This window comes from Cydia strobilella, chromosome Z (genome assembly GCF_947568885.1).
Source record: "Cydia strobilella chromosome Z, ilCydStro3.1, whole genome shotgun sequence".
In the NCBI taxonomy this organism is placed as follows: Eukaryota; Metazoa; Arthropoda; class Insecta; order Lepidoptera; family Tortricidae; genus Cydia; species Cydia strobilella.
Window position 1 is genome coordinate 10,599,645 of NC_086068.1, and position 27,109 is coordinate 10,626,753.

The 27,109-nt window shown below is 36.7% G+C and overlaps 1 protein-coding gene across 3 annotated transcripts in view; it reads left to right on the forward strand.

Annotated features, from left to right (window-relative positions):
• The window catches only part of LOC134754232 (carboxyl-terminal PDZ ligand of neuronal nitric oxide synthase protein), a 215,009-nt gene that overhangs the window by 166,896 nt on the left and 21,004 nt on the right, over positions 1-27,109 (forward strand). For 2 of the 3 annotated variants that reach the window (XM_063690410.1, XM_063690411.1), the window contains exons 6-7: positions 20,821-20,977; positions 24,257-24,414. In XM_063690410.1, the coding sequence (XP_063546480.1) occupies positions 20,821-20,977; positions 24,257-24,414 (315 nt within the window). Of the gene's footprint in view, positions 1-4,366; positions 5,243-20,820; positions 20,978-24,256; positions 24,415-27,109 lie in introns of those variants that run through there. The other variant, XM_063690407.1, reaches the window with a different exon arrangement.

Sequence of the window (27,109 nt, forward strand, 5' to 3'; positions counted from 1 at the left end):
TTTGACATCAAAATAATATGCAAATAGCGTAAGTTATTTTTCATTCGCGCATTTATTTCTCTCGGAGTTGTCTGTAGGTACATGTATTAGCGCGAGCGAGACGCATGGGCGAATGATAACTAACTGACATAATCATTAAATATCAATATTAATATCATTTTGACATCAAGTTTAGGTACGTTAGAGTTGGTAGTGACGTTCGACTGACGTTCTGAGGCCCTACGGAGAGAAACAAATATCGAAATTTCTCTATCTGCCTCTCTATCGCTCGAATATGCAAAAGCGATATAGAGGCACATAAAGAAATTTAGTTTTTTGCGATACGACCTCTGTATTGTGTCGCGCGATGCTAACAACATGGCGAGCCAAGTTTGGGAACGTCACAACAACACGTGTCGCGGAACATTTGTGCCCCTATAGTGTCTTGCTTTACTGAAAACGATTCAATACCGCTAGTGTAATTAATGAAGTGCAAGTGTCTACAGAGTGGCGTCGACGGAGTGTTCCCGAGTAGTTAATGGTCCGGCCGTCGTCGGCTTGCCCGTTTGTTTATCGGTAAACTCTTAAATCAGAGTGCGAGCGCTACTCCGCGCGCTTGTCAATTTGCTGCCTGGAAAACGCTTGTTACGAAACTCCCTAAAACTCGTTGTTAGTACCTATGATTAGCTTTCAACTATGTTTTTGATTAAAATCTTGTCCACAAAAAATCGTAATGTTAAATAAAGTGTGTATTGTCTATTGAATATTGTTAACCAAAATGAAAAACTATTGGTCTGGTTATATCTATCTCTTTTCGGACGTAACGGTCTTTAATTAATTATTATCATATATTATTCATAAAGGCCTTTTTTAGGATTCCGTGCGCAAAGGGTAAAAACGGGAACCAATAACTAAGACTTCACTGTCCGTCTGTCTGTCTGTTTGCAAGCGCACTCTAATTTTTATTCTCAGATCTCTCACAAAGCCTTTGGCGAAAACAAAGTGTCTGTAGACAAAATGTACGGAACAGCAGGCGTATTATGTATGGCTGATCTCCACGTGATAAAATAACTGTCACTTTTTAACACTGTGGGATAGAAAGTGACGGACACCGTTTTATCAGGCTTTCAAGTAGACAAGAACGACCAGCATATCCGTACTGGTGTCCGAGCTATTCACACGCAAAAGAATAACACAGTCAGAGCACAGCCACCATGAATAAACATCCTACGGCTGATGCTATTGCTGATTCTGTTATAAATTAACAATGACCTGAACGCAAACTAGTGGATTAAAAAACGACAAGAACTAGGAGTTTATCATTGTTTACTGAATGAGTTGCGTGAAGAAAATCCTAAATGTTATGAAAACTTTTGTCGGATGAAATATGAGGATTTTGAATATTTATTAGAAAAAGTTACAACTATAATCAAAAAAGAAGATACGCGAATGAGGTTGTGTGGTTCATCACTTCCTTGTCCTCTTTTTCTTCTTATTTCATAATTAAGTTGTATGAATTTCTCTGCTAATTTTTGCTGCAGAAGTTTTACTCTCCAGCCAAATTTTCCAGCGCTGACTGCTGCTTTCTTACTCTATTTTTATAATCGCTAGATAAAACATCCCACAGCTCTGGCAATCCTTCCACAAACAGAATAAAGACTTTTGGTAGCCTCCTTGCTCCGCGACTCCAAAACTTATTATAGGCCAATCGAATTAGATTTTTTCCAAGAATTAATTCTCAGCAAGCTGGAAATCGTTTTGATACCTTCATTTGGTCCTAAATGCGTGTAATCCGAGTTTGCTCCATCCCAGGAGGTGTGGATAAATTTTGGGAGCCTTGGGAGATACATTTTACCTTGGATTGACAAAACCACTCGATGTAGAAGGAACCCACTATCAATTACAACGTCACTACCAGCAAGGTTGTTGTGGATGTCTGATCCTGGTGAAAAAACATTTTCGGATTTAAACACGGTTATACAAAAAAAAAAAGATATTCAAAGTGGCGGCCATTTTTTACAATCTTTGACTATGAATTCATATTAAGGTACCTTTTGGATCCTCAGATGTCAATTTGTATCATAATTAGAGCAAATTTTCTCCGTTGCACGTACCGTTTTCGATCTGCAAGCAAAAAACTGAAAATTTAGGACCAAACGAAGGTATTAAAATGATTTCCAGCTTGCTGGGAATTAATTCCTCAAAACGCTTTATTGGATCTAATTTGATTGACCTATTATCAGAAAGGGCTATCTTCTCAGTGTATAGAAAAAAAAAACGAATCTGTTTGAAAATTTATTAAATAGGAGACACTTGGACACAACGTGTTCACACAGCCGCTGATTCGACCCTAATTATAGTGTCACAATAATAAATGTCACAATAAGAGACACCAGTGCGCAAACATAGACACTCAGTGTATATGTCACAGGCAAAATGTAAGAATCCGCCGTTTATAAACGGCGTCCTCAATTTCTACAAAGGTTTTTACGTGTGCAAATTGCCGTAAACGTGATGGTTGTCTGAGAGTGACCATGCTTTACTGTTTTATAAATTTATATTAACTTTTATACTTACCACACCACCATTCTCACGGCCACCAAAATCTCAAGGTCACCCAAAACCGAATCAGAGCACCCCACTATCTACGTGGTCTTGTCTATCCTACCCCTAGAGAGCAATTGAAAAATCAGAGGCGCGGAGAGAGAGCAGCCCTCGCCCGCTGTGACGATGACGGAGAGCGGGAACGAGCGACGCGAGCGGCTGAGGCAGGTCGCCGATTCGGCGACCTAGCAAGCCGAAGCTGCGGAGCCGAGTTTATTAGTGACCGTGCTTCGTCACGCGAGGGCGGAAGGGCCGAAGCCACCCAGATCCAAAAGCCTCCCCCGCCCCCTACGCCCCTAATAATTCCGACGAACTTGCACACAAATATTGCCCTAGAGTATACGTGAAAACGTAACTTTAGTGAGTTCTAGTGAGTTTCATTAGTTCGCCGCAACGCCATTGTTTATAGACAATAATAAATCACCGATTCCTCTTCGAACTCGACTTTTATAATCATTTACCGGTCTCGATCATCGTTCTTGAATGCCATAAATATTCTAGCTTCACTTTGTAGAATGTTGAATTTTGTTTGAATAGGTAATCGTTTACAGGTACATGTTATAGATTCTGTTGTTGTAACTGGGGTAGGTACATTATGTCATTCCGGGAATGGGCAGTCAACGTGAAAAAACGTTCAATGGCTGGAAAGTGCAGGGGTACGGACCGGCTGTCTATATGGCAAAAACTGCAATGGTTAAAATGGACGGCAGTTAAAATGTGTTCGGGTCTAATCGAACAAGTGCCATAATGTATAATGGCCAACGCGAACACGTGTGTAAATGCATCAAGGAAAACAAGTACATGAGAAAATGTTGAATTCTAAACATGTTGAATTCTTAACTTAACTAGACGGAGCCCCGCTTCGCGGGGCTCCTATTTTTGGGCGGTTTGCCCTATTGATTTAGTGTGATATCCGTGAAAACATTACACTGGGGAAAAAAGCGTAGGTTGTAGGTTAGGTTTATTAGGTAGCTTCAGATGCCCGAAGGGCAAACCGCCCAAAAGCTAGTTAAGTTGAGAAGGAAATGTTTTTTGAATTACAAAAGCACCAAATTTTTTTCACTTGCTAGTTAATTTTTTGACAGTTGTTCATTTAAACTTTAGCACGTTATATTCAATTAAGCGTTTTGTCCATCACCCCTTTTGTTGTACTTGCATTTTGAGATGTGTAGGTACCATATGTCACTAAACCATTGTGACCACGATGATCTGTACATTTTGACACTAAGCCATTACAACGTTCATACTTTTTGCCACATAGACAGCCCGGTCCGTATATTATGGACATTTTGACACGTTGACTGCCCATTCCCGGAATGCTGTGGCTTACAGTTGTTTGCGTTCAGAAATATTCAATGAAATATATTTTCTTGGAAAAAGTTATCCTGGGCTAATTTTAGGTACAGGTGAAAAGACTTTAATCCTTATTACGGCTCGGCTCCTTGATAACATTAATATATCTTCTATAATCGATTATATTCCTTTTAATATCACTAATATCAGATATATAGGTACTTTGGAATGGATAAAGTTATTTTCAACAACAAAGACCAAGTGCTATATAATTCCGCGGTAACGTGAGAATTTGTTTATAATTCACTGAGAGTTCTCCGAAGTTTAAAAGCGCGAAACCACAAAATTTTAACTTCCATCAAAAGTCTACGACCTCTCATCTAATCTGTTTAAAGCCATTATTTGGGAGAGTTATTTGAGATTTTTGAGAAGGGGAGAAAATAATGAGACTCAGTCAATCACTTTTAACAAGTTAACGATTTTTGGTTAACTTAATCATTTTATCAATAACTATGACAGAAGTGTACCGCCGCATTACGCGGACGTGTTTATTTGCGGTGCAACTTCAGGCGCGAGCGCAACCACGTTGCCGCTATTCAGTAGGCCCGCGAGGATCCGATCGATACGCGCGTCGCTAACGCCCGCAGCCACGCAATCTATTCACTCGTACACATCTCGTACTGGTCGAGCAGCAGTAGTCAATCGCGACATGGCGCATAACCCTGAACATGGTAAACAAAGACGAAATGACCACATCCTAAAAAATTTACCTACAGAAGTACTACTGAAAGCAAGAAGTACACTGTTTTCGCTGAGTGGCGCTCTAAAATCTAAACAAGATCACAACACAACGACGTTGAAACATGAGTCAAAGAACAAAAAGAACCAAAACTTGAAAAATAGTCTATCAGAACCAGAATTTAGAGAATTACATTCTAACAGACGAAGGAGCCGCGCCGACGGTGTTGGCACTCCTAAAGATTATGCAGGTGCGAGGCCGAGACCGAAATCAGTAGGACCCATGAAATTATATGACAATGAAGCGGAATTCCAAGGTATAAGTGAACATAAAGAAACGTCATCGCGGTTGAGGCAGTTCGATTCCACGGAAGACGTTTGTGTTCAGTCCCGACTTGTGATACCAGTTATTGATAGATTCGGTAGTCAAGAGATACAAGACACTAGTGAAAGACCTCGAAAAAAACTCTCATTTCGTGAACCGGAAATAGTTCCCAGTGGTATTCTTACATTAGGTAGATCAAACAAACATATGGGTGTCAATAGCCTAGCACGAAAACCCACCAGATTATCTTTGCGCGCTGAAGTGCATTCTTCAAGCTTGAATGGTCTTGATTCTGATTTGGAGGTGAGAATTTTAACTTATTTATATGAACTTTTATTTATTTTAATATTTTATCGGAAAAAGTGTCAGGTGTTTTAGTTTTCATGTAGGTACCTACTTAAATTGTAAGGTTGATACCTAAATTTATAGTGTCTAGAAATAAAACCTAACAAGTACCTACATTATTATTGTATTTTTTATTGTCTATTATATTTTTGCTTTATTGGTATTGTATGGATATAACCACACAAAAATAACCAATATAACATTTACGGCCAGTAATTTGAACTTAACGGTAATCAGGTAATGTTTCAAGGATTGTTCCGTTGCCGATCGGCAACCCAGGGAGGTAAACTTGCGACTAGACCAGTTTTCTCACGATGTTTTTCATGATCGAGAAGTATATAAGTACGCAGTTATACAAATCAAATTATATTTCGTACCTACAAGAAAGGCATTGGTACGATCCGGAGTTCCACCCCACGAATATGGGTTAAAAAATCTTTAACCAATATTCGTGGGTTAAAGATTCTTTAATGAAAAATTGTTCCCAAATTTCTATTTTAATGAATATTCTAAATATTGAACTCTCGTCTTAACCTTTCGTGTTTTAAAAATCACAATTTAAATAACCCTTTACAAAGACAAGTTCTGCTGCGAAACACGTGGTCGGTAACAGCCAGATTTTCAGCGTCACTATAATGTAAAAGATTACAGGCGGTCCTTGGGAAGGCACTTCTTTAAAATCACAACATATTTATTATTAAATTTATATTCACAATATTAATGACATCTTTCTTGTAAAACAGTTAGAAGGAGAGTGGTTATCAATTTAAAGCCACTGACATATTCTTATTTGATATTCTCTAAATTTTCTCTAAATTCGAAATCTGCTTTGTCAAGCTCGAGTTGATTGCTCATAAAAACCTCTTTACACCAACATACTAAATATTTTCTAGTTTTGCCCTGGCACGAGCAAGGTCGCGTCTCCAGTCTAAGTTCATGGGAGAATTGACCCGCTGCACATAAAATGGAATTGAATCCGTCTGAGGTATCGCAAGCGAGGATGTGTGAATGAAGCTCCGACAGTTAGCGAGCCAACGACATCGACACTCAGTCATGTCGGTGTCACGCCAGAGCGTTGCCTCACGTTTATTTTGACTCGCCTTGCCCGCATCCAAGGATTACCTTCGCTTTGCGGAAACGACAGATTTTTATAAATGTCTCTAGTAACTTTTTACGCTTTTATTCCACTCGGTCTTACGTCAAAAACAACATTTCCGTCGTCGGTCCCATTTATTATCTGGAAATCTTAAGCTAACTATGTGTTATGAGAGATATTTTGGAACTGCCGCCAACGTGTGAAATTGCGCTTTAGAGTCATTACTGAAACCGCGTCTCGGCAACATTAATTCTGTCGGTGTGTTTTGTTTACGTCGAACACAAAAAATCAACACAAGTGCTAATGTAGTGAGATCGAAAGGTGTTGCCAAGTCGACCATTGAAGATGGACGTTTTCAGTCAGACACGACTCCGATGTCTGCCTATCAATAGCTAACGCTTTGTTCCATCCACTCAATATAATTTGGAATTATTTATATGTATAGTAGTGGCATTATAATCTTTCAAAAACGTTTTATCGTTTGACATGTGAGTTGTTAATCCACTGTCAATGTAGAACATAGACATAGTATATACAAGTAGTTATAGACGCGCCACCGAGCGAGCTTTAGAGCAAGAATATTCATATAAAATTTGGGCAGCATAGGATTTTTTCTCTTTTACTCTTATAAATTTCGGTATTTCGCCATCGCCTCCTACCTATGATGCCACCCGGTCGGTGATAAGGACAAAGCATGGCACTATTTTCTCTTTCCTCTTATAGGAATCGCAATAAGACTATCTTTCTCTATCAAAGAGTGTCAGGCCCTTGATGTAGAAGGATTTTGACTTGACGTTAACTGCCAAAGCGGATAGCAACGTTCCGTTCCACGCTTTTTCACTCTTCTCACTTTTATTAGCTTTGTTTGGACAGTTTTTCGCATAATGATTCGATTTCTTACAAATTAAGCATTTAACCAAAGAGTATATAACCACTACATTTAACCTTCGATGGATATTTGTTGACACTTTTTGAACTAGAATTCCGGTTTGTAAACATAGAACTTTCTTCGACCTTATCGTCTCTTCGTACATTTTCTTGTAATAATTTACTTTTTACTGTTCGGTTTAAGGGCAGGTGTTAGAACATGTAAACCAAACAGGTTATAAACCTTATGCCTTTAGCTGGCGACTATTTGTTTTGTCTGGTTTTCTATTTTGTCAGTTTACTTGAACAAATGAATACACGTATCGTTTTACTGTCTGCGACAAATAATGTTTTACTCTGTTTAATCCTGGTAGAATTCCACTCATATCCCAATAGGCATCCTCCAACCATTTTTTTTTAAATATTGCAATACCTAGTTGAACTAACTTGAGTTTTGGAGAGCAATTTTATTAATCTTGCATAGATTTTATGTTTCGTTTAGAACAAAATTTATAAAAATTATTTACGTTCTGTTGGTCACTAAAGGGTTGAGCCACAAAATTAGGTAGTTAGTATACTAATTAACCCATTCACCGCTAATCCCGACACATTGTCGTTACGTCTTACAGAGCCAATGCTCTACAGCGTGTAGTAAACTACAGGCTAGCACGTAGCGCTACAAGCGTAGTTTAGCAGTGAATGAGCTGAGCGTTACAGCAGATGATCGTTTTAGTTATTCGGATTTGAATAAAACTTTTAAATAGATGTCGAACAAAATTTAAGAAAATTCTAATGATATGTGATGTTATGTTGTATCATATCAGTAGGGCTAGGCTGGTCGCCATTTTATCATCTGTCATCATGCCTGTCACATTCTAACAAGTATAAAAGTGCGAAAGTGACGCATGACATGAAACGTGATAAAAATGCGACCATGATATCCGTGCTGGTTACTTCTTCTCCTATAATTCTTGTGATGCTCATAGCAAGTGACTGTTCATTACAGTAATTATAATGAGTCGCACTTAATTGTTTTTTGTTACACTTATCAATAAATCAATTTATCTTTATGCAGATAACAAGATCCATAAAATATTATATTAATAAAGTCACGAGCACAATTAAAATAACAATTATATTGCACCCTTAAGGCACTGACTGCCCGCTGGAGTTCACCCACAGAGTATTATAGATACCCATAATAATTAGGTAGACGGCAGCTATTATGTATAAGGTACACATATGTAGTTAATCAGCAACAAAATATAAGGCCAGTCTCACATTGTATACTACCTACCTCGTCTGTTTATAAGTTTTGAGACGAATGTAAACTCAAATAGTTCGATTACCGAAATTTATGTTATACGATTACATTCATATTTTTATTTAACAACTACACTTTCATTAATTAGAATAAATTAAGTTTATTTTAAATGGCCTTCTGTGTTTTTAATTATAGTCATTTAATATGTCAGCAATTAAGGGGTGCCGGCACGATCCCGAAAATAGTATGTTTACTAGCGGGAAAGAATCGGAAGTAAAAGAGAACTGTAAAAGATGAAATATCAAGTTATACACCAAAATATTGAGAAACGCTTCGACTATTATGCTGAACTAGCTTTTGCCCGCGGCTTCGTCCGCGTGATTTAAGAATCTATGTCGTTTTGTCTAATGTATAGGGTGCGGGGGAGGCAGGGAAAGGAGATCTATGAAATAATGGTTTTATAATGACTTACAAAAGATGGTTTTTATGGTTTATGGTTCGTAGGTAGAATATGGCAACGGGAATGCACTTATTTTTTTGCCACCGCGTGTATATATGTAGGTACTTACGATTTTTTGCATTTTACTTAGAATGGAAACCTAAACTTATAAGAAGCAAACAGACAACCACCTTCTTACAGCACCTTGAATGTACTCATTACGGATGTAGGAAGTTTCCCGATGACTTACTACTCCCGCCCCGTCCGTCCCGCCGCGCCGCCCGCACTCGCCTAGGTACCGATTGACGACGATCGAGATGGCACCAAATACAAATTTAAAAATTTATTAGGATAACGCGGGTCTCATTCCATACCTCAAAAGCAAAAATAGAACCCTTATAGGATCACGTGTGGCTGTCTGTCAGTCCGTCTGTTACAACCGATTTGCTCCGAAACTACTGGACTGTTTGAATTGCAATTTGTCACAAATACTTTTGTACTTTCAAGAATTTTCATGACCACATTATTAAATTTCAATCGATTTTCGTAATTAACGTCCCAAAAAACCATAAAAACGACACCCATATTGATATTTAGACAATTCAACTTTTTCAACCCCATTGCATCCCAACAGGGTAAATGGTTTTTCACGTCCGCCACGTTGGATTTTAAAATCGTTGTTGATTTCGTAATCAGCGACCCGATAAACCATACAAACAATACCCATGTTGATTTTCAGACTTTGTCACCACATTTCCCCCTTTTAAGGGTTGAATTTTCAAAAAACCTGAAACACGTGTTTATTCATTTATCGTTAGGAGTACTCGTATAAAGTTTAGAATAAAATAGCCGAAACTGATCTGGTTTCCCCATACAAACTTTGGACCCTCATTTCATCCACTTAGGGGATGAATTTTTAAAACCCCTTCTTGGTGGATACTAACGTTATAAAAACCTAAATAACATATTGTGAAAAATTCAGCTCTCTTCAACCGTTTGTATCTGGGCGTTGATTTAAGTGAGTCAGTCAGTCAGGACTTTTACGTTTATATATATAGAATAAGCAATATTTAATTACCTTGCCTGTATTGTGGTGGGGAAGATATTTTCATGAGAAGGTAGTATTTTTCCTTATGTTTGAAGAAAGGTGCCAAATTCATAGTGTTGTTATGATTTAAATGCCAACATATTAAATGACTAATTAAAAACACAGAAGGCCATTTAAAATAAAATCGATTTATTCTAATTAATAACAGATCTCGAACCTATCCGTTTTTTAAAATTGCTTAATTGTTAGTAATATTTACTATGTAAAAATCTACTTAGCGGGCTTAACGGCTGAGTTATTGCTTGAGTAGCAGATATAAATAATCATATGTAAGTATGTTGTTAGCATTCAATTGGGCGTGCAACACCTGCAGAATCGTCTGAGAGAAATCAGCTAGGGAAGTAATAAATTATTTAGGCCGGCCGTCACTTTGTTACATTATTTTATTCGTTTCATTAAGTTTATGTAGCAGCAATGGTTTTTTTTATTGTAACAAACATATTTAATAAGTAATACACTAAGAAATATTGTTTAAATGTTACAATGAAACTCATAAAAAGTGAATTTCATAATGATCCTAAGTGTAAGTGGGAGGCCTTCCTTCATACCCGACTTGAAATAAGATATTTTAGGATTAATTCTACAAATTAAGTCTAGAATTTGAAATATAAAGGTGATTATTAGATACGGGTATGGGTAAGTTTGCACCGCTGCATGTAAAGACAAAAAATCATTCTGCTCTTTTTGTAAGGAAACTGCCTTTAAAAACACATTTTCTAGGAGAGGGATTAACCGTGTCCTATCCACATTGGGGTTAAAAGAGGGTCTTGCATTAGCTATACCTTTTTTACAAAATCATTTTATTATCGGAGCAATCGTAAACCCGCGCGTGCGCCTTTACGCTTCACGACAGGCACGTCGCACGTCGCGCCGCAGCGCAGCACGTACGGAAGCTCTCATCCACCACGGCATCGGCATTTCTTAGACCCCACTATGACGATTACAGGAATATAATGATGTTGTGTGCGTCAAGAGGAATCAACTATGATTGACGCAGAGGTCATTATTCAAGCTGATTATACTGATAATAATGTTTGTTTATATCCGTAAAATCCATCCGGATTATGCTACAGATTTTTGTTATTTTATTTGTATTATTTCCTATGTTGAAATTTGTGACCGAGGCGTTGATTTATTTCACTAAATTTCCAAACATGCACACTTTTAATTAATTTCCCTATAAAGTATTAGTAGTACATCAAAAGTAGCGATCAACATAATATCTAACACTACTCGTCAAAATATCTGTAATTGCTATCCAAAGAAGAATGAAATTCTTGCTTTTTATCTAAATTGTTGTAAGCAATTATAAAAAACTTAACTCTATTTCGACCATAGTAAGGCCACCCTATACTTGTTAATATAACGAAGCTTTGTCGGCTAGTATTGATGTCTGTAGGTACCCTACTAACTTTATAATGTTAGTTTAATCGAAGTCAAAGTCGATAGTTGTGTAATTATTTTGATGATACTATATACACACATCTTAAGGGGCCCACTGACTATCAGTCCGCCGGACGATATCGGCCTGTCAGTTGTTCGGAACTGTCAAATTTTTGTCCTAACTGACAGGCCGATATCGTCCGGCGGACTGATAGTCAGTGGGCCTCTTTAAGACCTATTATAACTATAATTATGTAATCAACTAATCAGAAAGTAAAGAAAATACATAAGTAACATAAGTAAGCAAACAGTTTAATCTAATATTTGGTAAACAGAACGTGATAATATATTTATTTAGCCTGATGGCGACGATTAGTTGCGATTATAATATATTCATAAAAAATACTATTAAGTAATTTTAAATGAATGCATTCAAATCTGCGCATTAAATTAGTGACCTGTAATGTAATTATTAATAATTAAATTATTTATTTCCTAGTTATAACGGATTCCGTAACAAAAAACTATTTCGGTTACCTGATTATTCGTAGTTATGTAGTAACAAATTGAATGTACATTTGTGACTTTTCTCTATAGATACATTTAAAATATACATCATGTACACAATATCTGTACTACTAATAAGTGCGACTAGTCAGGAAATTATTGAACTAAGGTGCATGCATGACATAATATAAATTAATGACACAATGCATGATATAATGGCCAAGCTTAGTGCAACAAGGTAACTAATAGACGGAGATTAAAATAGTCTTGTGATTTATATTGTAATTCTAGGTAGCTTCCTTCTCTGCCCACACGCGGGCCCTAAATAATTAAAACTTAGGCAAGGCGGGATCCTGTTTACTAACAACTTGAGGAAAGCTAAACTTTAGTCCTGACATCCCTCATCTACCCCCAAACTAACGTCGATTCCTATTAGAAAGTTCGATCGATCGTTTCTCGTTAATACTTCACTTCATAAGTCACACAGTATCTAAATGAAAATATGATAATTATTGAAAACAATAAATACATTTAAAAAAAATGAAATATGATTTATTGAAGAAAGAAATCCTCATATAAAGTAATATAATTGAATATTTTTTTAAATAAAAACGATTAGTTATGTGAAATATTGTAGTTACATAAAGGGGCCCACTGACTATCAGTCCGCCGGACGATATCGGCCCGTCAGTTGTTCGGAACTGTCAAATGTTTGTTCTAACTGACAGGCCGATATCGTCCGGCGGACTGATATTCAGTGGTCCCCTTAAGGTTCACATCTAAATACCTACGGTATATTGTTGTGAGCGTAACTGGTCTCTGAATTTCACTAAATTAAAGCCTGACCAGGAATATATGAACACGCGCCATGTTGCGGATTTTTTCACTGGAACTAATTTTTTCATACTATACTGAACTGTCACCCTATACATGAGAATAAACAGCGCCCTCTTGACAATGATCATATATTACTGGTCAGGCATTAACCGTTAAGAAACAGTTAATTAAAGAATAAATAGCAGTTGAGAACCAATGGCTTATAACGGTTTAATGCAAATACGATTTCCCTAAAAGGGTGAACCAACTTTTTAATGTCACTCGTTGCCATGGTTACGATTAGTTGTCCAGGGGACAAAAAACTTAAAATCGTGATTTTATGGTATTGAAATGTATCAAACATGCATTTTTGTGGAAGGTAGTTAAAACCAATTTTCATAATTGGCGATCTACTAATCATTTTAATAGAACGGAATACCTAAAACATACTCGTATCTTCGAACAAAGTGTACCAGTATAACAAGACAGTATAAAAACACAAAAAAGTTGATTTACCCAAAAACAAAAAGCTAAGCAGTTTTTTTTGTTACCATTTTGAGTGTACCAATGCTGGGCCTCTCCGATCAATAATTACTTATGGACCCGACTCTAGGATCAATTAACAGTGTTTATTATTTGTTAAATTAAAACTTAATAAATAAATAAATAAAATAAAATAAATTTTCCAACTTAAGTTTTTCTTAAACTTGTCACTTTTTTATATATACCTAAGTATATAGGTATAAGTACGAGAACTGATCCGAAAGTTGTAAGCTGCTCCGGCTCTACTCATGCGATCACAATATTATTTATACAATTGTGAGGTTTCTTTCAGTACTTATTGAAGTGGTGTAAATACATTTTTAGAAAACGATTAGCTTATTTTTTATTTTGTTTTACTTCGTCGCGTCGAAGCCTAACCATCAGTCATGAAAATCAGTAATTGTGAGTCATTTTATAAACAGTATTATTTAAAAAAAAACAATTAGTTTTTTAGGTGCTGTTAATTACGAATCTCGACCGTTTTTTACATATAAAAAAATATATACATAAACATTATTTATCGATTTATACATTAGAAATAGCAGAAGGAACAGAATAATTAGTCCCGGGTAAATTTAAGTTCGATTTTCAAAGATTTCAATACGAAATTAATTTAATTGTGCCTAAAATTGCCGTTTTTTCTAAGGAGTTCGTAACTCCATAAATTTCAGTTAAAAATATATAATGAAAAAAATGTTCGCATTAATTAAAAAAAACATATGCATAATTAACATTGAAATATCCCTCACAATGGTATAAATAATATTGTGATCGCATGAGTAGAGCCGGAGCAGCTAACAACTTTCGGATCAGCCCTCATACAATGGGTCCATGCCATTTGTAAACTAGCGTTATGTCTCTTATGGAATATGGAGTTATGTCCGTTATGGAGGAAAAAACTTCTAAACAACTAAACAACCCAATAACCAAACATTCAAAGTTTCAATAAACCTTCATTCATTGGAGTGCATTTAATGTGGAATATTTTATTATTCACCGGCAGTGAATAATAAAATATTCTAGCGACGGAGGTTTACATTCACTTTACGACTGATTTCTATTCCTTCTCATCTATTTATTTTTGTTTGTAGGTAAAAACTACTTACATGTATAATAAATTTCATGACGTACGGTTCCATACCCACAACAGTATACTCGTATCATTGAGTATTTATTCAACGGAAAAAACGCCTACGACGAATAAATAGATCAAAGAGGTTTATTCCTGTTTCATAGGTACTACGTGTAGGGTCTTTCCGAAGTCGTGATAAGTGCCGTTTTGTAGAAATGCATGCGCGAGGAGGCAGCGTATCTCGCTGATCTCTGGCCGCCAGCCAAGGACGTGGCCCGCGGCTAGCGATCCCAGGTCGGACTCCTATTCCCATTACATTACTGGCTTCTATCATATTACACACTCGTAAATTCCCAATGAGCGCGCGTTGGTGCGATCCTCAGGGATAGTGTCGGGCAGTTATGCTGAGCAGTGGTCAATACTAGAATTTAATTTAAAATTATTTATGGAACTATTTCTTCACTGCAAACGAGCCGAATCGATTGCAGAATGGTAAAATCCGTAATCACGACGAATGAGACATGTAATACACGTTCTTAAAATGAAATAACAGGACATCTAATTTACACATGGGAATATTATCTACTAGCTTTTGCCACCCAGATCCAAAAGCCTCCCCCGTCCCATGCGCCCCTAATAAGTCCGACGAACTCAAGATTTGATGGACACCCCATTGTTTTTCATAGTTTTGATGAGCAGCGCCACGCGTGGTAAATTAAAGAACTAATTCGACCGCCGCGGCAAATTGCAAACGGCGCTGTTAATGTCATAAGGTATTTTACAAAATGCCGACTTTAACAATTTGTCTTCGGCAATTTTACAAACGGCGGATTCTTACAATTTGCCTGCGACAGAGATAACACCATGTTGTTTGCATAGATTTTTCATGATAATTTATCGTATTGTAAAGCAAAAGCGAAGTGAGAGGAACGAATGTAGGTACGGTTATTCACTAATAGGTGTTGCTCACGGCCACGGGACTTTAGAGGTTTTATTCCTGCCACTTGCCAAGCTCGGCCTCTCGAGTGTTTATACTGGCCGCTATAAGTTACTTTCCGATTATGAATAAATAGTTGTAAGGGATATCGAATTCGGATTCTAAGGGCCACTTGCACCATCCCACTAACCCAGGGTTAACCGGTTAAATTGCCATATTGTACTGGTAACCATGGTAACTCCAGGTTTAACCGGTTAACCCCGGGTTAGTGGGATGGTGCAAGTGGCGCTAACGTCGGACGTCTAAACGACGGCGAGTTCGCCTGGGCGCTTGACTAGCTGACGGGCGGGACTATATAATACAGACGACCAGGCACACAGTTTTACGACCTTTATGAATGTCCTATCCACAACTCTTTCCCTATTTATTTACGTTGCGACTAATTAACGTCCAAGACGTATTTTATTATTTAACAACTGTTATTGTATCCGTTATGTTTCTTAGGAGAGTAAGCTGCTTACAACATTCCCAATCAGAGCGGATTAAATCAGTATTTCTATTTATATTTTAGTAGAAACGCTTTAAATAAGTAGAATTACTTTAGTCATTATTGAAGCTATATTTTATGAACTCAAGTCTTTACGAGTGGGTATGAAAAGGTATTATATTATTATGTATAGCCAAATTTGTAATCAGTTCACCTTTGTTTTTCTTGTGCTGTTATGTATGTAGGAAGTACTAAAATGCATTACAAATAATTTTAAAAACTGCGTATGCGTGCGTGTCTTCAGGAAATATTTCATGTTAGATAATTAAAGTTAAAGAGGGTTATGGCGTGTATCAAGGTTAAGTTTTATGTTATTCTACTTATTCTACTTACTAAAGTATCTAAATGGCAAACATTGGTATATAAAACATCTTCATGTGAGTGATGGCGCTAAATAGGTACTACTTTTCTACATATAAATAAAGGGGTTCATTATAATACTGCTTTCTACGTCTCTAATTGTTTGAAAAAGGTCAGTTTTAGGCTTAATACATCCATAGGTAATATTTTCTATCGTAATGCGCAGTTTCAATAAAACAGGTGGATACCATTCAGCCACGTCGTATCTATTAATATTTAAATTATTTGCGACTATTTAAAACATTGAAATAAAAGAGCAATGAACCAATACCAAATAACTGTGGGGAAACAGGTCAAGGATATGACCGCACTAAAGTGATCGCATTAATTATCATCAAAGCATTCGAATCTTTCGTTACTATGTACTGCTAATGTAGGTAAAGTTTATTAATATTTTAATCAACTGCATACATATTTGTCAACTCGTGTAAATATATTTATTTAAAACAGAAGTTTCTTGTTCATAATGAATTAATGTCCAATCCTTACTAAATTGAGGAGTGTCTCAAAAGGCTTATTTTTGTATGGTGTCCATAAAGAAATAAGCGCTTTTGAAAAGACTCCACAATTATAAATGCATAAAAAATGTTTTTGTCAGTATATCTGTCTGTTACCTCTTTGAGTCCCAGGGAAGGACAGAATATAGTTTTTTTTTAAAGAAAATCATTATTCTACGCAGACGAAGTGCAGGTATGGGTATTTAAAAAAATCGGCCACAAAGAGTAAATAACTTTTCATAAAAAATGCTCCATTTATTTGTTAGAAGAACCCCAATCCGCGCCAGTAAAGCTTTGTGAAAATGAAATGGAAAATTTCGAAACGATTATCTCCATTTCAATTATACTCGTAAAACGCGGTTCGAATAGAATAGATACGACTTTTCGTGCAAAATGTTTTGTCTCTTTAGCTTTCGCGCTGATCTGTTAGAATATTTCGTAAAATACTTAGATGACAAGAATAATGAGTCACCAGGTTAAATAGTGAACGAGATTTCTTTTAAAATAGATACGTTCCTAGTAGGTACATTATTTTAATATATAAAGTCCCTACCTACAACATAAGCCCTATTGAGCCTATTGAGGTTCCTGTGGGACTATTTCGATTTGTATAAGATGGTCCTATAATATTTATTATTGTCTTGGGTTATCGCGATAGTTACTCATAAACGTACCCATAAGGGAAGTATTATAAATTCAATATACGCGATATAATCCGTTTTCATAGTTTTATTTCCTATAATGTTTGTTTATTTACTTTGAAGTAAAACCAAATATTTAGTAGTATTAAATAAATACTGACTGACTAATGTTGCCAGCGCATCTGCCTGATTTATTGAACTGAACACACTTTTAACAAATTTGAATTTTAGAACAATACATAAAATTAATGAACCATTTTACTGAACAACCAAAATGTACTCTCGCACTACATTTCTAATCAGCATTTTATTAAGTGATAACAATTAAATAATTCATTTAGGAACAATGACAAAACTAATATACTCTCAAATTTTCATTTACGTACGTTCCATGTCCGTCTATGGGTCACAGATTTAGATAATGTGTACCTTATAAATCGCTGTGTGTACCAAATTTCAACCTAAGTTATCCAATAGTTTCGGTTAAAATAGGCTGTGACAGACGCACCAGTGATCCTATAATGGTTCTGTTTTTTCCTTTGAGTTATGGGACCAAAAGCCCCAGTTTTTTTTACAATGTTAATTTTCATAAATTAGTAATTGATCAAAATAATATCATACTCACTTTCACGTCCGTAACATTTAAAATATTTTTGGTTTTATGGGTAAACTTTTGCGTGGCTGATGCTGATGCATTAGAGCTATTATCTAATGAACTTATAATCATTGGGGCTTATTTAACAATATTTAAGATTTTCTAGTTACACACACCTTACACTCCCAATCAATTGTTTAATAAACGATTGATTGATTCATTTATTATTCGTACCAATTCTCACAGTTCTCATACTAGACGCATTTTTACACCAAAAGAGTCTTATGCGTTAATAATGATTAAAATATTGTATAAATAATTAAATAAATATATGGATTAATACAATAAAAACAAATTAAAGCCCTTCGAGTTCATTTTGTGTTGTAATAATGCCTTACTACTGGGATTTCGTATTTCGATGCGACGCAGGCGATGATTAAACTTTCAGGAAATACATCTTATTATTTCTTGCAACGATTATTATAAAAAAATATGGGTATTAAACACGCTTGTTCTTCAGTATATTATAACACTCGTACTTTTTCATTTTATTATCCGACTGAGTTAAGAAGGTAACTGATTGCTAATAATATAGAGATAATATGTATACATGGGAACTAAGGGCCTGACACTCTTTGATATAGAGAAAGATAGTCTTTTTGCGATTCCTATAAGAGGAAAGAGAAAATAGTGTCATGCTTTGTCTTTATCACCGACCGAGCATTTTTTCATGGTGGGGTTATGGCATCATATCAAGGAGGCGATGGCGAAATACCGAAATTTATAAGAGTGAAAGAGAAAAAGGATTATGCTGCCATACATGAAACTGTCAATACATGAATATGTCTTTCTCTTACCCCTGGTCGCTCGGATGTCTATAACTACTTGTATAGTATATACTATGTCTATGATGGAAACGGAGCCTTCTTAATTTGGTCGAGTGATACATTTTTTTTAACCAACGGTTAGGTTTCAAATGTTAGTTCAAAGAGGTTTTATCTCACCAAATAATTTATAGATTGAATTATCTCGTAAATGACATTAATGAATAAACATAATATTTTATCGATTTGATCTCCATCCGTCGGTTAGAAATATGAAAATATTAGCTTTTTTACTTTTATTCAATTGGCTGTTTGTCGATTTCGTTCGCGCCTTTGCCTTGCACGCGCATTGGAATCGTGCGTAAAAAAAATACCCGCCAGCTAGCCATTTTCGGTATTTGTCATAAAATTTGAATAGTTTGCATGTTTTGAGTTTATATATTGACGAAAATATTTAAGCATTGAAAATGAAGAACACATAAAATTGACGCTGTAATACGAGCGAGCCGAGAACGATAGCCTTTTACCATCAAAATCGGGTGAAAAATTATTGGCGCCATATGAAACTTTTATACTGATCACGTGTTGGTAGCTTACTTCAATGAACTAGCGAATAAGTGCCTACAAGCCCAGCATGCTTTGGTGCAATTATTCGATGTTAAAACTGTAAGCCACCATTTAGAAAATTGTACTTTTACTGTTTTGACAAAAAACTAAATCTAATTTATAAGTTTTGTTTTTTCCTCGCAAGTGTGTTGTAAAACGTCGTATGAAACGCGTGTGCATTGGTCATTACCCACATCGCCTTTCTTATTGCGCGCTCGCTTACAGCTCGCGCGCACAATATCGCCGCGTGTGTAATGACCAACGTAGCACACTTGTATCATAATGTACTATTATCAGTCGCATCAAGAAGGAGAGCGATTTTGAATTTTTTTGTTTGATTTCACTGAGGCGATGGGATAAATTAATTTACGTATTATTTCACGCTTATTACGTAAAACGATTCAATATATGAAACTCGTTTCAAAGTCGGATATCCAAATACGTAATTAAAAACTGTTTGAGCTTGTACAAAAGTATTCAACCACGATAATCTCTTTCCATCTGTTAACCCGAATGAATGAGAGGAACATATTTAAACACATGTCATCTCCCACGTCTACCACGACATCTCATTTATTTCCCCTTTACATTATATATAATATATCGTAACATAGCCTACGCATTCGTACCCCTTTTATTCTAAATATTGTAAGCTCATCCGGTACGAGACGTGTCTTCTTACTATAGCAAGGATAGGTAAGTATACCTACACTTTTAGGCATTTTCTACTGCTAATGTATTGTATCGAATGACTTGGCGTACGTGGGAGGCGACTTTTTATAAAAGGTTTGGGAACTCGAATGAGAAGCGGCAGTAATGGTGGACGACAGTGATTTTGTCTCTCAAAATAATATGAGGTGAGGTCCCTTGTTTCACCACGGTGACAATAATTGTCACCTGACAATGGCAAGGAGACAATTCGTTGTACATTGCCGGTGTAACAAGTAAATATCGCTAGGTACAATCGAAGGCAAAAATATCGATCTAGACAAATGGCTCAAAAATATGTGAACACGACTTTATTGTCTAAGGTGTAAGAGCGTACACATATTTTTGAAACTTTGGGAATGTATATATATTTATTACCTTGACTGTACCGTCGTTAGGTCGTTACTTATCAAACGAAATCGATATGAGAAATGTACTGGAAATTGTCAGTGTCGGGTGTCAATTGTCAGCGTGGTGGATAAATATAGCATCACCTGTCAACTCAATTTTGGGTTGCGTCCCAGGTCCCAGTCAATTTATTTTTAATGAGCGGGTGTGTACCTATATGAAATATGAAGCACATGTCATTTTCCGTGGCACAGTTTCCATGAATGTTTAATATCTCTCGCTACAAAACGAGAAATATCAAATTATTGTTCGCGAAAGCAATAAATTACTAAGGAATCTAACGTAAAATAAGTGAAGTGGTAATTATGTGTATTTCAGAGTCAAGCTATGCGGATCGTGCGTACCGTGGGGCAGGCGTTCGAGGTGTGCCACAAAATGCAGATCAACACCCCCGAGCAGGCGGCTGCCTCCACGTCTTCAGCCGCCGATGATCTCGCCTACTCCGACCGCGCCAGCGACCAACTGCCTACTAAAGGTACCTATGCTCCTACAAAAGCAAATACAAGAAAAACATCCTTACTGTGAAAAGCAAAGGAACTCTGTAATAGAGCTTTGTAACATTTCATAACAACAATGTGCCAGTCCTTCACTGAGTAACAGGAATTGTTGCCCATTCAGTTACTTACTCACAAAAGAGTTCTCATCGTTAGCAAAACAATCCCTATATACGCCTTGCTGTATATTGGTATGCCAGAATAAAAGTACTTTATTAACCGAAAGCGGTAAAGTAAAGAATATCGCTGATGTCTTGTATCCATATAGTTGTTTAAGTTGAGCAGTCTTTTTACCCGTCTATGGCGTGTAAAACAAACTTTCGTCATCTCGTTCCCTAGAACAGCTATATTCTTCCAGAAGAAAATTGCTTATTTATGACCTGGGGCGGCGTCTAGTGTAAAGAATATACCATAATAGTGTGAATATTAGCATAATTTAAACAGATTATCACATAATTTTGCGTGTTATAATCTAACTGCAATGCGAGATTAAAGTAAACCAGATGAGGGCACTGAGTGGACACTGGACAATCCAATTACAGTGTTGTCAGACGATGCCGGCAGCGCCGCACGCGCCCGCTGATTGCTAATCTTCTTATCACTGTGTTCTGTTGACGACAGCAAACGCGCCCAAAGCGAATGTCCGACTTAATTGCCCAGCGAAATGTATATTTCACATTACTGCATGCATTTATAACCATTGTAAAGTACCAAAAGCAAGACGTTCCATAAGAGCTAGAGGAAAAAATCAAGTAATATATTAGCGCTAGCTCTTCTGGATCAAACAATACCGCAATTGTCAATGATGATGCCATAAAAATATTCTGCCGGTTCTGCATTTGAACCCGGAACAAGGACTTGCTGAGTAATGGCGGCTGCAATATCAATTTCCGATAATAAACGGTACGTCGTTAGTGCGACGGATTGCGACGGGGCCGGGCAGTGACGCGGGAGGTAACTAACGATGCGGTGCCTGCGTTGTGGACTCTCGCTCGGATGAAGCCGTCTCGACGTTATTTCACACCGGACGACCATAACCACCGACTCATTATATTGAGCGCAGCGACATAAACTTACAGGTGTTCTGTGCCAACTGTGCACGTGTCGGTGCTGGATTAAATTTAATTGAAGGTCGTTAATTTGTTAAAACACTATTTTACATCCACCTTTTCAACCGTTGCCTACGAGCGACTTTTTTATTTTCTCCAGTTTAATTTGAGCGACTTATAATTAGTTTTTATGTATCGTTTTATGATATCCGACGTAACGAGTAACAGCTGTTTCGACGAACGTCATAATTTTATGATCTATGCCTATTTTATGATAGGGAGACGTTAAACTTCGTATCGTTACCGATATCGTATTTGACATCGACTACGAGTAATTAATGTTATCATAATAATTTGTTAGTGTATATTTTTTCCACCGTAACCAAATACTAAATGGTGGGACGGGATGTGTGAATTGTAAACACCACGAAATATTGCAACTCACGCCATATACTTTGATAACCGGACTGACTGTATTTAAGCCGTAGTATGTAATCGAAAATGCCTTTGAACGCGGTTAAGTACTTTAAATTTAATAATATATATTATTTCATTGTACTTATTGCCATTTGGTATTGAGAACATATTCCAGTTTCTAGAATAATTCACTAAGACTGATAAACCTGACCGGTAGTTAGCGGTGACGGGTCGATATCCAGTAATGTAAAGGGCATCGTATGACGTCCAGCAGCGGAAAGCTAGTCATCGTATACCTAAGTACATGACATGAGGTTAGGTAACTCGGCCACTCAGGGCTTTTCACAAGGCCTACCATACACATCGGCATAGGTTAACCAGAATAGGCTTATACTGTTACGTGTTGTTGTAAGGATCTCGAGGTCAAGATATTCTAGAGACAATATAGTAGTCCACATATAATGTTTTGAGAATTAAGAGGAAAGGGGACGGCCGTTTCTCCATACAAACGTAGTCCCCATTTTCCTCTCTGGATATTAACATTATGGAAAATATTTGTACATAATTTGATTTATATTAACCATAGCTATGCCCCTACGTTTGACTTTATTTCGATTTTTTTGGTTAATTATGGTATAAATTAGGAGCGAAGAATAGATTTCATGCAAATTTTTAAATGCTCCTAACTCTTATAATAATTTAAAAAAAAAACGTAGGGGCATAGCTGTTGTTGATATACAACAAATTGTGTCAAAATGTTTTCAATAATGCTAATATCCAGAGAGGAGAATGAGGACTACGTTTATATGAAAGGGCGATTTCGTGCGGGTCCTCCACTTTCGTCTTAAGCAGCAGTGGCCTCGAGTGTCGCGTGTGGAGCGTTGTTTGGTCACTACGGAACCATAATATTTTCCGTCGCCACCGTCAGCGTAAGCAACAGTTAACCTCTCCGGCTTTTATAGACTAAAACAATCCCTAAACTGCCTCGAGTCTTTGTACTGAATTTCCAGCGATTTCGTAAAAGAAACGGCCGGATGTTATAGAGGTGTTTAATGTTGTTGCCGTTATACGTTACCTAAAGTTAATTAAATGATATAATTACAATTGTTATGCATATTAATAACACATTGTTCTTTTTAATCACCTATATAATTATCTTAGGTATCTTTAAATGTAATGATCATTCTTACTTTTAAAATCAGTTTTGGATCTGTCTATACACCTTTAATATAAAATAAGGCGATACACGAACTATAGCTGGTCAAGCAAATCTTGTCAGTAGAAAAAAGGCGGCAAATTTAAAAGATGTAGGCGCGAAGAGTTATCGACCCATAGAAAATTTGAATTTCGCGCCTTTTTCTACTGACAAGATTTGCTTGACCAACTATATATTATGTATTTAAAATTTTAATCACTGCAGCACGGTTTATTGAAAGTAAAGCCATGTTCCTGATTTAAAAGTTAGCAAAATTTGTCCATTAGGCCAATTCGGAGCATACACTGGCATCAGAATGACATTTATATGTCATTCAGTTATCGTGTCTCATTTAATGAGACGTCTCATTTAAGTGTTAAAATTATCGTGACAATTGAACACACACCTAGTGTCTCATTTCGCTCGTACTTGTCCGTACATGTGTTGGCGCGAGCGAGACGATAGAGATATCATTCTGATGTCAGTATACGTTCGAATTGGCCTGCATTATGTACTATTGTTTATGTACTATTGTTGCTATCCATACGTCCATCTTTAGGCTCTTTTCAGCATTTTTACCGTAAGATATGCATCAACAGAAGCGGTTTCCGATTGCGGTGCTTCAGAGGCTAGCGGGGCCTCTACATCGAAGGTGGTGGTCGAAGTGGTGCCGGAGGACAAGGATAACACCAGGCCGACGCACTTAGAGCTGCTCCCCCCTCCTCCCAGGAAGACTGAACGTCGGACAACACCCCAGGTTTGACTAAATACTTACTACATTTATATATCCGTCAAATGATACTTACATATTACCTTGTACATTGAAACCTAGTGTTCTATTTTAGACAGTTTATATTACCTGAAATCCTTCGTTTTTAAAACGACTTATGATTTCAACGGTAAAATTGGAAAATTAGGCTTAATATCTAACTTTTATTAAGACAGCTAAGCAGGCATACAGAATACCTTGTAAATAACAAAATTAAATCGTTTTGAAATCTTAGCCCACTTATTAAATATCAGTAAATATTTACCTATTGTGGTACCTATGTAATATGACTAGAGTAATAAATAATGGACGTATTCTTCGGAGTAAACATTTAAGGATATTTAAATATGTAATTTATTTTATACTGTTATACCTAGGTATACCAACTAAATACTCCGTGTTTATTTAAGTAGCATAAATGAGAGAAACCAAGATATCCTTTACGATACGGAAAATAAACAATTATGAAGATCATTCTGTATCGTTATCACAGCGGGTTTCGATAAATCATTATATCGTATTGGCATTATATTCGAAGTGTATTTATAGGGACTGCATGTTATATTCAAATTATATGCTTATTATTTAAATCTGAAAGTAACTAAAGGGTATTACAGTTTACCCCGAGCTAAGCGATAATGTAAACAACCCTTCGATCGTTTCAAGGCGGGGGGTGTGAATGGTCAGGTCCAATTATTATCATGATATAAGCTACCAAATATTATTGTACCCTTTATAAAGACCAAAATATTCGTAAGATCTAAAATAAACGCAACCGAGCATAGCTATGAATAGGATGGGTGTTATCGACACTGAAAATAGGATCCTTCTTATAATAATCGCTCTCCCACATGGATCCAAAGATCATTACTATAAATCAATTGTATAGTAGAACTAGTGAAGTGATTTTAAAGGTTTTTTCCTACTCCAGCACTCCTTTTTGTAGATTAAATGGATGCCAGTGAGATCGAAATCAACTTCATAAGAAGCGCGGCGCGCGGGGCCTTGGTCGTTTTGTTTATTGTTCGCGTCTACAATTTTATCGACTTCTAAAAAAGTAGAAGGTCTTGATAAAAATCCGTAGGGGTTCTCGGTTATCTTACGTTAACCTTTAAAACCCGCGAGAGTATGGAAACAATGTAGTCCGCGTGCCAGACGCAAATTTCGTCGGTCATCGCATCTCTCATTGACTGCATAGATCATACTCCTGATAGGCTAAGGCTGTTGCAGCCATTATACGTGGTCGGGCCGTAAATAACTTAGAATCTTATACGTCCCTATTGCATACAGTCTTACACTTAACCATATCAGTTTGGTTATAAAATTACAATAATTAAATTCTGGGTCATCTGTTAATTCAAAATAATATACATATATGTCGACAATGACAAGTCGATTGGAACTATTGGAAGCGCAGCACTAGTCGACGTTCGTATAATAATATCATCGGTATGTGTAACTTGGAACGGAATCGATTCCATTCACGCCTCGAGCTTTGTTCAAAATATACACACATGTTTTATTTAGATTTATTTCATTGATAATGCACACTTGCTGATTGCATGAAATAACTAGTCGTTTGCGCAGTGTCCGAAACACACGCAAGAAATATTTTTTTTATATCTCATGCTCTGAAAGTGGGTCGTTGTTGTTCTAAAAAGTGTGCAGAAAGTGATACGTTTCTGCTCTAGTGCAGAAAAGTGGCGTACTCCTCTGCGCCCCCGTCCCACGAGCAGCTGGGTGGAAACAAAATTGGAAAACAGTGTTTTAATTTCCCCGCCTGGAACAATTGATAATTGTTCTAATTTTACTAATCCCGCATTGAATCGTTTTTAGGGTTCCGTACCTAAAGGGTAAAAACGGGACCCTATTACTAAGACTCCTCTGTCCGTCAGTCTGTCCGTCTGTCCGTCTGTCTGTCTGTCACCAGGCTGTATCTCGTGATCTGTGATAGCTAGACAGCTGAAATTTTCACAGATGATGTATTTCGGTATACTAAGAACAGAATAAAATAGAGATTTAAGTGGGGCTCCCATACAACAAACGTGATTTTTGACCGAAGTTAAGCAACGTCGGGCGGGGTCAGTACTTGGATGGGTGACCGTTTTTATAGTTAATGGTACGGAACCCTTGGTGTGTGAGTCCGACTCGCACTTGGCCGGTTTTATCAAAAATTATGTTAGTAAATTGTTAAAATAAATTATTCTTGATTTTTTTTTGTTGAATTGTATTTACTCGATTTCATAAGGCGGGAACCAAGAGGAATACACCAAAAATATATTTTTTAAACACATGAAAAGTCTCCGCTTCCAAGTAAGTCCTTAGGAAAAAAATCATGGCCGTAGGTCTATTGGGTACTTTAATTACTAATAATGCAAAATTGCCTTGTCTTGTTTGGTTTCCTCGCGTTCGATATGAAAAGTAGTGTTTAACTCGGGTGAAAGGCACCATTTCCGTCTCGAACTATTGGCGCTCTCACTGCGTTCTAGCGCAGAAAATACCTACGTACCTCGACAGAAATGGGTGCCTTTCAACCCTCGGTTAACAATCTCCTAATAATAAAGAAGATCATAGCTGTGATCTGTAATACTTTTTTAATCCATATCTAAAACTGGTCAGCCGCAAAAAAGCAATCCAGCTATTAAATTGTAAAATAATTTGGTAAAACGTCGAAAGATTAATC